This window comes from Aulonocara stuartgranti (genome assembly GCF_965226115.1).
Source record: "Aulonocara stuartgranti genome assembly, chromosome: 16".
Taxonomy (NCBI): Eukaryota; Metazoa; Chordata; class Actinopteri; order Cichliformes; family Cichlidae; genus Aulonocara; species Aulonocara stuartgranti.
The window spans coordinates 37936945-37950272 of NC_138952.1; the positions used below are offsets into that span (position 1 = coordinate 37936945).

General features: G+C 43.3%; 1 protein-coding gene across 3 annotated transcripts in view; it reads left to right on the forward strand.

Annotated features, from left to right (window-relative positions):
• The window catches only part of raph1a (Ras association (RalGDS/AF-6) and pleckstrin homology domains 1a), a 78851-nt gene extending 69382 nt beyond the window's left edge, over window positions 1-9469 (forward strand). For all 3 annotated transcript variants that reach the window (XM_082507945.1, XM_082507947.1, XM_082507946.1), the window contains 2 exons: window positions 1264-1394; window positions 3444-9469. In XM_082507945.1, coding sequence (XP_082364071.1) covers window positions 1264-1394; window positions 3444-5804 — 2492 coding nt within the window. In that variant the 3' untranslated portion in view covers window positions 5805-9469. The remainder of the gene's footprint in view (window positions 1-1263; window positions 1395-3443) is intronic.
• The last annotated feature ends 3859 nt before the right edge of the window (window positions 9470-13328 follow it).

A 13328-nucleotide genomic window follows, 5' to 3' on the forward strand; every position in this document is an offset into this window, starting at 1 on the left:
TTGTAAAAATGCTGCAGCTTCACTGGTGTGGAACTGGTTTAGCTTTCGTCCCTCAGACACACAACAAAGCACTATTTTTGGTAGCGCATGCTAGCGGGCCGTCGTTATTACCGTGTTGTTTGGAAAATACGGCGCACTTAAAATCAATCCTTTGATTTTTCTGAAAGTCGACAGAGCCCCTTATAATCCCGTGTGCCTTATGTATGAACTCTGGTTGTGTTTACTGACCTGGAAACGATTTTATGTGCACGGCGCTCGAAAATCTGTCAGATGTTTCAGTACGACTTTGCAAAGCTACGAAGCCGCACCGCTTGATGGATTGTGGGAGCATTACGGCTATCGTAGGCGGAGCCTCGCGGAGTGATACGTGCTGCGCTTCAACATGATATTACCGTATTGTGTGTGTATAACCTCTTTTTAAGTTTTGTGGATGTTATACATGGTTATGCTGAGGATATGTCGGCCAGTTTCCACTGGAAACGCCTTTTGGTTAAACTGTCAGCGAGGAATTTGCATTTGCACTGTTAAAGTTTATATAACTTTAATGCAAAAAACAGCTGCTTGTTTAAGTGAAAATACACTGATGTTTGTTTGGTTTTTTTGCACTAATAAAGTTGTGGAGTCGTAAAGTATTTTGTCTCGTGTCAGTTATATCGTTATCGCAAATTTTCAAACGTATATCGTGATAAATATTTTTGGTCGTATCGCCCTGCTCTACTGGCTCGTTCATACACAGCAAAATCTCCAGTGTTAAATTAACACTTTTGACAGTGTTATATGTTTAAAAGTAACCTAGCCAGTTTTGCAGATTAACAATGGCTAACACTGAGCAGTGCTGATTTTCTAACACTGGAATATTTCTAACATTTTGAGTTATTTTCCAGTGTTAGAAAATCAGCACTGCTCAGTGTTAGCCATTGTTAATCTTCAAAACTGACTAAGTTACTTTTAAACATACAACACTGTCAAAGGTGTTAATTTAACACTCAACAGTGTTGTATTTAACACTCAGAGGTGTGGACCCATATAGACACTCTCTAGTGTTAATTTAACACTGGAGATTTTGCTGTGCAGTGTGTTGTTATGTATTACATGTGAATGTATATCTCACCTACAGATAAACACATTAGGGCTGAAGGAGCACTCAGAGCCTGATAAACATTGCTGTGGAAAGATCCCTGCAGCTGGATTCTTTCAAACATGAGCTAAAAGACACACTAAAAGCACTGTCATCAGTTTCTCAATGTTTTGTTAACCCTCCAGAATCCCAGTCCAACCACTCGAGCCAGTCAGACAGCGGTGTATCAGAGATGACATCATCGGGCCACACCCGCTCCCAGAGTGTCGTCAGCTCCATTTTCTCTGATGCTTGGAGGAGAGGAACACAAGGAGAGGTGCGGTCATGCTCACAGTGTGTTCCTCCATCATCTGTTTGCTTGTGTTCTGCCTTTGCCCATGTTTCCCCTCTGCTTTCCTACCAGCGATCAAAGATGAAGGGACGTATGCCAGTTCCACTTTGTGCAGGAGGAGGAGGGAGTGGAGGTTAGACAGGAAGTGATGTAACCGGCATGTTAACAGCTTGGCTGCAATCTTTAAAGCACTGGTTTTATTTGAAGTGACACTTGAGCTGCAGTTGTATAAAAATGGACAATCATGACATTGAACAGTTGAGTAGATGTGACAGATGTGACAGATGTTTTCCTCGACTTTAGGCCTACGATGCTTCCTCCAGCATTTCTGTGCATTAGTTTGAAGGCCTTGAAAAGCTGTTAGTGAATCACAGTCTGTGGTAAATCATACGTTCATTAAAACCCAAACTGTACGAGTCTTAAAAAAGCTACAGTAAAAACAAGCAAATGTAGATGTTGCAGATGTGTAGTTAGGATTCAGGACTTTTCGTTGGTCGTCAGAAAGCAAGTAGCTGCGAACACAAAGCTAATCATTCAGAGTGTTTGCAAGTCAAAGATGTTCTTTTTGCTGCTGCGCTGCAGCCAGTGTCATTATATCATGTAATGTAACACAGGCTTGTTGCCATTACTGTACGTGGAGTGGTCACGCTCACGGGCACGATGACCCCAGTCAGGTTAGAGTCAGGACCATCCCGCCAGCTTGTCTCTATGGTAACATGTATATGTTGGTTTCCACCTGTTTTAAACGGCTGCAGCTGACCTGTTGGATTTTCTTCCTAACCTCGTGGTGTGAATGCCCCCTGCAAACATTTAATGAATGACACTGTTTAACTAAAGCTAAGCAGACATGTTTGAGCCCGGCTCACGGTGAACATCGTTGAGTTTGATGCCAGATCAGAGGCCAAACAAAGAGTTTGTAAAGAAAGCTGGAACGAACGTGGAACAGCAGCTCAACCACAAACTGCCTAAGACACGCGTGTCAGAGGAACCTGACACCTGCCCAGAATATGAAACGTGTTAATAACATTGAACTCTAACGCTAATAATAATGTTGAAATATGCATTGTTTTTCTGTTTTGATGAACAAGTCCTAACTGACTTGGACATGCAGTGATTCAGCAGTGTATTGATTTAATGAGAAGGTTTCCACTGTTCATTGCTAGCATGCTGACAGCCTGCTGCTGGCCTTACGTGCCCCTCTGCGCTAAAACGTTAACATTATAGTAACTTCAGAATCAGAGAAACTTTATGAATCCCAGATGGAAATGGAGCAGCAAATATACAACAAACAACAAGAACTCGTATTAAATTAGTTTAGGAACAAAGTTACAATAGATAAATATTGAGATAAATAGATAAATATATAGAGATATAGGAATATATACATATGAATATAAAAGGACAACTTGTAACATTTTATACGAGATAAAATCAGTTTGGGGGATTTAACAATAAACTATGTTGATACAACTGCAACAAATCAAAAAACTGACTGAAACGCAACAAACAAACAAGGCATGTTTTCAGTTTTATTGATATAGCGTCAAATCACAACAACGAGGTGCTTTATATATAAGACGCTCCAATAATACAGAGACAATCCCAACAAGCAGACAAACCCCTGTGAGCCAGCATTGGGCGACAGTGGCAAGAAAAACTCTTTTTAAAGGAAGAAACCTTTAGCAGGGAGGAAGACAGGAAACAGAGCACTGTGGAGGATGTTAATGATAATTAATGATTAAATACAAACTGGTGTATAAACACATATTTAATAATATTTCTTTGCAAGCTCCTTTGATTAATAACAAACACATTCAGTACCTTTGTATGTAAGGCATGTTAAGACCTCACACGATTGGATTGTAATGACTCTTCAGTGAATGTTTGTGTGTGTTCTCTGCACTCGTTTGATGTTTCGCCTTCTTGTGGATTTTTTCATTTTTAGAGCTTGTGGTCATTTTTTCTTTGTTCCCTCCTTTCTCACCACGTCTTTATCCTGCATCCCACTCCCCGCTCTGATCTCTGTCTCTGCAGATGATGAAGATCGACCCGATCAGTAGACCCATCCCTGTGCAGATACCCAGCCTCTCCCCCCAGCCGCTCCCTCTCTCTCAGACTCCACCATCCCGGACCAGCTTCACTGACAACCTCGTCCCATCTGAGGAGTCCTCCCCGTCACCGCCGTCGCCTCCCGCACTGCCCCCTGTAGCGAGCGTGGCCCATCAGCCGGCTCCTCCCGCCTCATACGTGAAGTACAGCACGCTGGCTCGCCTGCAGAGCCAGAACCAATCCAGAACACAGCAGGCGGGTGCCCCCCCACCCTCGCTTTCCAACTACAACACCCTTCCAGCTGCCTACAGCACCTCCCCTCAGCTACCACCATCTCCTCCCCCTCCTCCTCCACCCACGGCACCAGCGCCGGGCTCAGCCATGGCAGCATTGAAATTTGGCCCTCCAAGCCCATCCGCTCTTCCACCACCACCCCCACTGGAGGAGGAGCTGGCACAGGAGCCCTCCTATCTCCCACCCCCTCCTCCCCCCGAGAGCCCGGATGCCAATGGGTTGCCACCCCCACCACCTCCAGAGCCCATCCCTAGCTCATGCACTCAACTCTCCAACACGGGCCTCCAACAGTTCCTGGCACAGAAGTTTCCCAACATGGTGTATGACTTCAGCCCAGCAGTGCCTGATGATAACTCTCCCCCACCTCCTCCTCCACCTTCCACTGAGCTGTCTCCTCCAACCTCCCTGCAAGGTCTCCGACCTCTGTCACCTAACGCACCACCTCCTGCACCTCCCAAAACCTTCACTGGAGGATTTCCCCCTCTCACTGCTCCCAAACCCTCAGGCCCCTCTTCCCTTCCCATCGCACTCTCACCTGTGTCTCCAACGCAGCCACAAGTTGGACACGGATCATTTAAAAAGCAGCAGAGCTTCTCCACAGGACACTCCCCAAATCAGCCACCTCCCACTCTGCCAAAGCAGCACAGCCTTTCCTCCAAAAATCTTGCCATCTCTCCCTCTTCCACCTCCTCTGCTGTCTCCATTGCAGCTGCTACCTCCTCTTTGGTCAAACAAATTGTCAATCAGTTCCCAGGAAACCCTGCCCCTAACTCCAACATGGAGGGATCCAAGATCGCTGCCCCTCTGTCTCCTCCAGCAGTTAAGGCCAAACCAAAGTGGCAACCTGGCAGTGTCGTGGCTCCACAATCCCCAGAGTTCCCGCCACCTCCTACCGACAGCTCCCTGGGAGAGTTCCCTCCTCCTCCCTCTTCTTCTTCGTCCTCCAAGACAAGTTCGCCCATAAAGAGGTCGCCTTCCTCCTCGTCCACGGGATCCTCCAAACGGGGCCCTCCACCTGCACCTCAGAGAGCCTCCTCTATCCGCTCCAGTTCATCAGGAGAGACCCAGGAGGAGAGGCCCAAGACGGTTGAGAGCCTGGTTAGCAAATTTGGCCAAGCTCCTCAGATGGGCACCTCGTCGAGCTCCTCGTCAGCGACAGGGTCACCTTCTAAAGACTCTTCCTCACTTCCTGCTCCGCTACCCAAACCAGGGAAACTGAATCTGGCGAACCTGCCGCTGGCACTCCAGGGACTGCAGACCGGGCAGCACCACCAGCCGGCTGACTTTCAGTGTCCTCTGCCCCCACCTCCTCCTTCCCAGCCTCCTCACCTCGATTCATCCCCAGACTACTTCCCACCTCCCCCCAGTGACTCTGAGCTCTTTCCTCCTCCTCCTCCTCCCCACCCATCAGATTTTCACCAACCCCCAAAAGTGGCAGTGGTAAACCCCCAGCCCCAGATGCAGTCACACCAACATCCGGCAACCTCCTCCTTATCCTCGTCATCATGGAAACAAGGGTCACTGAAAAAGGGGGCGGTCCTTCCTCCAACACTGAACCGGCGAATGAGCAACACGGCCCAGTACGATAATACAACATCAATGCCCCTCTCACCACCACCTCTATCTCAGACCCCACCCCCATCACTGTCTTCTTATTCCTCCTCACCTGTTCCCCCCACCTCCCCCAAATCAGTCGCTCCAGGCTCCCTGGCACTAAAGTCTCACTTCCTGGAAGACCTAAACCGAACCCTTAAGAGGAAGTCTGTGTCTCGCCACGGCTCGCTTACCTCCTCCCACCTCATATCCTCCTCCAAGATGGAGCTTGTGGGCACCATGGACGACATGGCACTCCTCCCCCCTCCTCCACCTGAGCTCCTGCAGCAACAGCAGCAGCAGGGAGTCCGAGGACACTCTCAGACTTTATCTCGCCACCACGCACACTCCCACTCCGCCAAACACGCCAACATCTCAGGCTATGCAACGCTGCGGCGAGGCCCGCCTCCTGCTCCGCCGAAACGGGACCAAAGCACCAAACTGACCAGTGAGTGGTAAGGGAAGGAGGACGCTGTGGGTGGAGCTTAAAGAACTGAACTCAACAATTTGGTGTAATTGTTCCTGAAGAGAAAATAATTAATGTCTCTCTCCTTATCCGTCTCGCTCCATCCTAAACCATCCACCCTCGGACTCTGAGGAAGTAGCAAGTGTCCTACTCTTAATCTCAGACCCTGATTGTTAATATTAACCTCATTACTCTTATCATTAACAATACATGTTTAATCCAATAAGTATGAAATATGTATATATCTGTATACAAGCGAAGCAGAAAAGTCACCTATCGAGCTTTTTTCACAACGTCTGTGCAGCTTAATTGAAACGCAACAAGAGACAAAGACTTTAACGGCAACAGAGACCTTTTGCTGCAAAACAGCAGGTACTGCATGGAGCAGTGGCAGTGATGTTACTGATCAAGGAAGGGAGGGGATCATTGAAGGACGGCACAGTGTGTAAATGTGTATTGTGAACTGAGGGGGGGAGGCAGGCGGGGAGCCCTTAGAGGGAGGTTTGCCATTTATTTCCAACTGTTTTTGTGTGTTTTTATATAAGATTATTTAATACTGGAAAGATATTGTTGTTATAGTTATTTTAAGATTTTAAGACGTGTCCGGAGTGAATGAGTTTGACTGGGGATGGGTCTGCCTTCTTCTAAAGATCTGGGCTGCCAAAACTATTATACAGCCAGTTCCTCTGGGTTTATATTTGGGTCATTTCTAAATAAGTCTCTTTTGTTCCACTCTTAACAAACCGCCAAGTAACTAGCAAACTGTTTAGGGTTAGCTTGCATTTTAGCCACATGTTAAACAAGCCGAGTTTGAGAAACGAGAAGATGCTACTTTTGAAATCAAGTCCCTCCATAGAAAGGAGCAGATGTGAGGTTCATGTTACGTAGGTTCACCAGTTCACCAGTGCTGACTCCCAGGGCGTAAAACCAATCGGTTGAATATCTGCTGATTGAAAACATGTTGTATGTCAGGTAGACATTCAACCAGGGATGCTGGGCACAGATTATAAACAAATTAGGACTGAGATTACATCACACGAGTATATTTGCGCCAGTTGTTTTCTCGTCTTCCCTCTGTAGAGGCCATCGGGATAGACCTGGACTTCTTTTCTCTCAGCTGTCTGTACTTAAATGTTATGATGAGTCAGGTTCTCTGAGCTCAGCTTTAGTGCTCCAATATCAAAGACGTCCTTTTAATGACAGACACAATCACCACATTTTTGTTGGTGGGCCTCCCTCAATGTTGTAGAGGTCTTCCTGTTAAAAGGAAGTCATCCCCCCCCCCGCTGTCACCACTGTCCTCACAGAATATCGTCACACTGTAACGTCTTTGCCCGCACAAGTACAAGGCACTCAGCCACTCGTTTTGGTCCTATTGAATAAAAAGTTCATTCATTAAGTTCATTATGTAAATCCTTGTCATGCTGTGTTTATCAGGTATACTTGTAACTGACAAGTCCTTAGCCGAAGAGCGTTTCACAGTCAGACCTGCCTCTCTTTCATCAAATGTGCTCATGCAGCCAGCTTCAATGGAAATGGGTTAAATGGAAATTATAATGTAGACCAGAGGTCCCCAACCTTTTTTGCTCCACGGACCGGTTTATGCCCGACAATATTTTCGTGGACTGGCCTTTAAGGTGTCGCGGATAAATACAACAAAATAAAACTAGTACCGGTACCAAAAAAAAAGAAGATTTATTCATAACACACGTGAAAAGACCCAGGAAAACAGAGTTAACGATAAAAACGATAACAAAATGACGCTGAAAACCGATAAAAACCCTGAAAACTATACATTTCACACCTGAGCCTCAACTCTCGCGGCCCGGTACCAAACAACTCACGGACCGGTACCGGTCCGAGGCCCAGGGGTTGGGGACCGCTGATGTAGACTGATGCAGCAATCTCACAGTAAGAAAACCACCCCGCGTGTGACTAATGTTTGAAGTCCTAGCACCAGCTGATGCTAGCCTTCCATGTGTAAGCTGTGTCAGTGTCAGTAATTAGTTTTTTCTGGGTCATGGCTGAGTGAAATTTACATGCTACTTTCCCACTGTGCAAGCTGGGGTCAGGGTGGGGGCGAGATGCAGACAAAGTACATAGAAAAAATCCAAACATGAAATAACCTGGTAAAATATGACAAAGATGCTGCCCAAGCCTAACAGTCCACCAATGAAAGAAGACTGTACGAGTGTGTGTTGTTTTAACTCTTCAGTCACTTTGTTAGTTAGCGAAAGTGTGCGACCACTAAAGTAATCAAACACTAAAGGATATGCTGGGAACAAGTGCCTGAAAAGCAACATGCTAACTGTTAAAAGCATTGTGTTTACATCACGCCCTGACCACCCTAAAGCCTGGACTCGTATGATCTGTGACATACTCACTAGCATCTTTGTGTGACGATGTAGCCAAAAAACACTCATCTCGAGCTTTTATGGGGCAACAACCTGATAGGATGACCGAGAGTAGCACAGCTCTCTGTTGGCCTTAATGTTCCATTGCTGGAACGTGCTTTTGAAAATAACAACAGCTTCTATTAGGACAGGTTCAGGTGCAATTAACTCATAGAACCATGAAATGCACAATTTCACTTTTCTATTTACTTTTGCGCCCCCTGGTGGTGTTTTTTTAAAGAGTAGACGGGGCTTCAGTCAACTGCAAGTCTTTTGAGCCCTGTTTAAACAGTAACACTGTTCACACTGAGCCCTGATGTTAACCTTTGGAGTTGAAATATCTATCAGATTAAGGTGACAGCTCTGTGAACTGTTCACCTACAAGATTCACTGGTTGCAGGATCCCACCCACATGTACAAACATTTGGGGTTAACGTTTGGTTAAAATAATATTTTGGGGGCTGTGGGAAATGATTGCGGATATTTTTCAGCACTGCCTGACACGAGGAAAGAGCACCCTGTTAAAAAAATACACTTCTCTGGTGCTAAGAGTGTGGATACAACCCATGACACTAGTCAGCTATCGCAGTTAGCCTTTGTAAGTCAGTAGATAAAGTCACACATGAATGACTCTGTTTTTAGCAACATGTCTTCTGGTACTAGTCAGAGGGTACATGTGGTTAGAGTAGCAGCAGGACGTTTCAGGTCAGTCAAGTCGTTCGTCTCATCCTTCCACTCTTATAGTTACTGAAACTTGCTCTGTCATTTTTGATAAAGTTTTTAAATCCATTTTCTGATCTTTCTTTTCTATTTCATGTGCCGCTTAACCTCACTCTGTCTCTACCTTCCAGTTTTTAATCCTGAATGAAATGATGAAAATCCTCTGCATGACATGTCACCACCACTGCACCAGCACAGATGCCAAAAATATGATATTCCTGCCCCAGTTTGGCAATCATCTCAGCTTTCAGTTGTTTTCCCCCTCCGGTTTGTAATTATGGTGAGAAAATGGTTTAAGTTTGTTTTAACATTTCAACCACCTGTTTTGTGATATTGTTGGGGAGTTTGGAGGGATTCACCTGAGAGAAATACTTCTATAACCCACTGCCCTGCAGGAAAGTACTCACTCGGTGTGTTTCAGCGACACTCGAGATACAGTTTGACGCTGATTGATGTCTTGAAAATGTCTTGCTCAAGGACACCCAGCAGAGCTGTTTGGTGTCACGACTGCTGTTGCATTTAAAATAAAGGAGAAATGATTCAAACGTGTGCACATCTGAACGTTTGTACACAGGTCTGTAAGCCGTGTTAGTGTGTGGATCCATGTTTCTGGCAAGCTAGCAGAACTCCATCATGAGCATGCCTGTTAGAGGGTAAACTGATGCAACGAAATGCACACAGTGCTGTATGCTTAAAGTGTGTGATATTACATTTATGCTGCAGTCTTTGTTTATAAAACATCCACAAAATGAGTTGATCAAGTTGATCAGCAAAAAGTGTAGTTTGTCTATAGCAGGGGTGGGCAACTCCAGGCCTCGAGTGCTGGTGTCCTGCAGGGGTTTTTTTTGTTTTTAAACCTTTATTGAAAGAAATTCTCATATACAAAACAAGTCAAGGAAACAGACCAGAATTGTAACAATTTACATTATAAAGATGGTGAAGCAAGTCATAACTTTACTGGGAGAAAATAAAAGTTTCTACGGTAAAATAATAAGGAACATGGACCTTTTGACACAAGCAGGAACATTAGAATAGCAAGTACTTTGTGATTTTACAGCATAGTACAGCAGTCTTTTTATTCATATTTGAAATAAGCTTGAGTGACTTAAAATATTGACAAAAGTAATTCAAGAAGATGGTAAACAGAGGAGAGGCATCTTCCACTTACATGAATGAATAAAATACACAGCACTATTACAAAACTGACAACATCTGAGATTTCAGAGTCCAGGTTGTCCATAAAGTAAAGAACATCCTTAGATGTGAAGGAAGGTGTATTGGAAAATCTGAGTGAAACCCAACAGAGTATTTCAAACCAAAAAGCATCAACATACTGACAAGTGAAAAATAGATGCTCTAATGTTTCTGGATCGGAAGAACAGAAAAGAGTCGGCCTCTAAATTAAACCTTTTATACAGGAGTTCTCCAACTGGATAAATGTCAGATAAGAAGTGTTTCTTTCATTTTAGGCACAGGTGGCTACTTTAGGTAAAAAGAAAATGACTTTTCTTTCAACGTGTTATCGAGGTCATGTCTGACATTGACATTATAGTTACAGAATACTGTTTGCTTACAGGTATTAGAGATTAAATTGTTTGTCCTTTATTGAGGTATTACCTATCGTCAGTGAAGGTGAGCATGTTCTTATTAGTGAAATCTTTCAAGTATTCACGATAAGATTTAACAGTGGTGTGGGTATCGCTTTACAAACATTATAATTATTAAATGAAACGTCTATTTTATATTTATCAATAAATTCTTCATAAGATAGCAAGTTTCTGTTTTTATCAAGCAGATCAACAACAAACACACATCATACCATCATCATACCAGTCTGATTTAAATAAGGACTCTTATTGATGACTATGACCCTGTTATTCCATAACACAGAATTGCGGGTGAAAATTAGTTTCCCAAAATTCAAAGCTTGCTTATAGAAACTAGACAACTTAAAAGGAATCTTAAACATTTCAAAATCACATCTGAGCATAAAATCTACCCCGAGCTTATTAAAGAGTTTGTTTGGATTATAGCACCACATAGATTGAGGGAAATGCAGTCGTTCATCCATCTGAGCCTGAACGCAGCAATAATGGATTCAAAGTCTAAAGCTTTCAAGCCCCTGTTTTCATAGTCTTTAACTAATTGTGATTTGCGTATATAATGTGTTTTATTTTTCCAGATAAAGCTGAATATAATGGAATTGGTTGCTTTGAGAATGAAAGGATTTTATTAATTGCAATAGAGACCATATTTACATTCTTTAGAAATAAGGCCGTGTCATCAGCAAATTTTAAATTCTTTATCAAGAATGTTTATTCCTTCCAGATCTGAAGAGAGTTTGATATAAATGGCATTTCGGCTGCAACAATAAACAATAACGGGCTAATAGGGCATTACTATTAGCCACGATTCATTTTAAAACTATTAGAAAACCCTTGATCGAGTGCAATACTACTTGTTATATCTTTGCACAACATTTTCACTACACTAACAAATCTGGGACCAAAACCCACAGACTCCAGAGCTTTAAACAAAAAATTATGCTCCAAAGAATCAAAAGCTTTAAAGAAATCAGGAAATAAGGCTATCATGAGGAATTAAATAATTGTAATCCAACATATCTAATACTAAACGGGTATGATGGTGGATATGACGTCCTTTTATAAAGGCTGACTGTGTCTCGTCTATTATTTGAGTTATTCCTGTTTTTAATCTGTTGGCATAAACATGAGCTAACTTGCATAAGCTAGTCCTTGTTTGGTTTAGGAAGTAAAGAAATTATTCCTCGTTTCATAGTTGGAGAAAGCATGTGATCATTTATACATTCATTAAATACCTCTAGTAATCTTTAATGTCACAATGTCTGTAAAATTCAATTGAGATTCTGTCGGGACCTGGTGATTTACCACTCGCCATTTGGGAAACAGCAGCATCCAATTCAGCCAAAGTGATTTCAGACTCATTGAGAATTTTAAAGTACGTATCAATTTGAGGATTTTTCCCCGGATAGAACTAAAAAAAGAATTGGTTTCTGAACTGGAATAATTTGTAGTGCAGAGGGCTGAATAGAAATATTAATATAATTGTTTATTAATATAGTTTTTGATAGTCTGTTGGTCCAACAACAACAACGACAATCCATTTAGCCCTTGAACTAATGAAGGCACATTTTGCTTTGTCTATATAAAGTTCATCTGTACTACATCTGGTTTAGTTCTGTAGAGTTTTCCTCTGTCAGACATGATATGTCTGTATTCATATAGCACTTTACTAGTCCCTAAGGACCCCAAAGCACTTTACATATCCAGTCATCCACACATTCACACACTGGTGATGGCAGCTACATTGTAGCCACAGCCACCCTGGGGCGCACTGACAGAGGCGAGGCTGCCGGACACTGGCGCCACCGGGCCCTCTGACCACCACCAGTAGGCAACGGGTGAAGTGTCTTGCCCAAGGACACAACGACCGAGACTGTCCAAGCCGGGGCTCGAACCGGCAACCTTCGAATTACAAGGCGAACTCCCAACTCTTGAGCCACGATCGCCCATAAGACCTACAGTTCAAAATAGCACCCCTCTGACAGAAAACCCATCTGTTCTCTGATTGGATTGTTAAATTTGTGATTGACATGACATTGACCAATCAGCTGAAAGGAAGAAAAATAGGGTCAAAATTCATACTTGTAACTTGAAACTAGAGTGCAGTTTCACACATATTTTTGGCTAAGTCCACACACAAATCTTTTTACACATACAAAACTGATTTACAAGTACAAAATATTTATGACCACAATTTGAGCCCATAAGTTCCTTTTGAATTTGATGGCACCAACATAAAACATTGAGGAGAGCCGTGTTTAGCATAGTGTAGGACCCACCCGTCTTTAACATCTGAGAACAGCCGACGCCTGGTGTTTGATGATGTAGACAGTTTTTTGCAGCTTGGTGAACCTCTGCCAATCTTTCTCTCTGAGAAACTGTGTATGCTCAGTCATGTTACTGACAGAAACACTGTGGGGATGTGGTCCATTAGAAGCCAGCAAAGAGAGCTGAAGACAGGCAAGCAAAAGAAACTATTTCCATGTTTTGCAGTTATATGGACGTTTCCTTGTTAAGAGAGTGTAACCAGGTTAGTTTTACAAATCTCACCTCAATGTGACAATCATAAGTTTGACAACTGTTTTGAAAATTGGAAGGCTATGTATGTACAGTGGGGCAAAAAAGTATTTAGTCAGCCACCGATTGTGCAAGTTCCCCCACCTAAAATGATGACAGAGGTCAGTAATTTGCACCAGAGGTACACTTCAACTGTGAGAGACAGAATGTGAAAAAAAATCCATGAATCCACATGGTAGGATTTGTAAAGAATTTATTCGTAAATCAGGGTGGAAAATAAGTA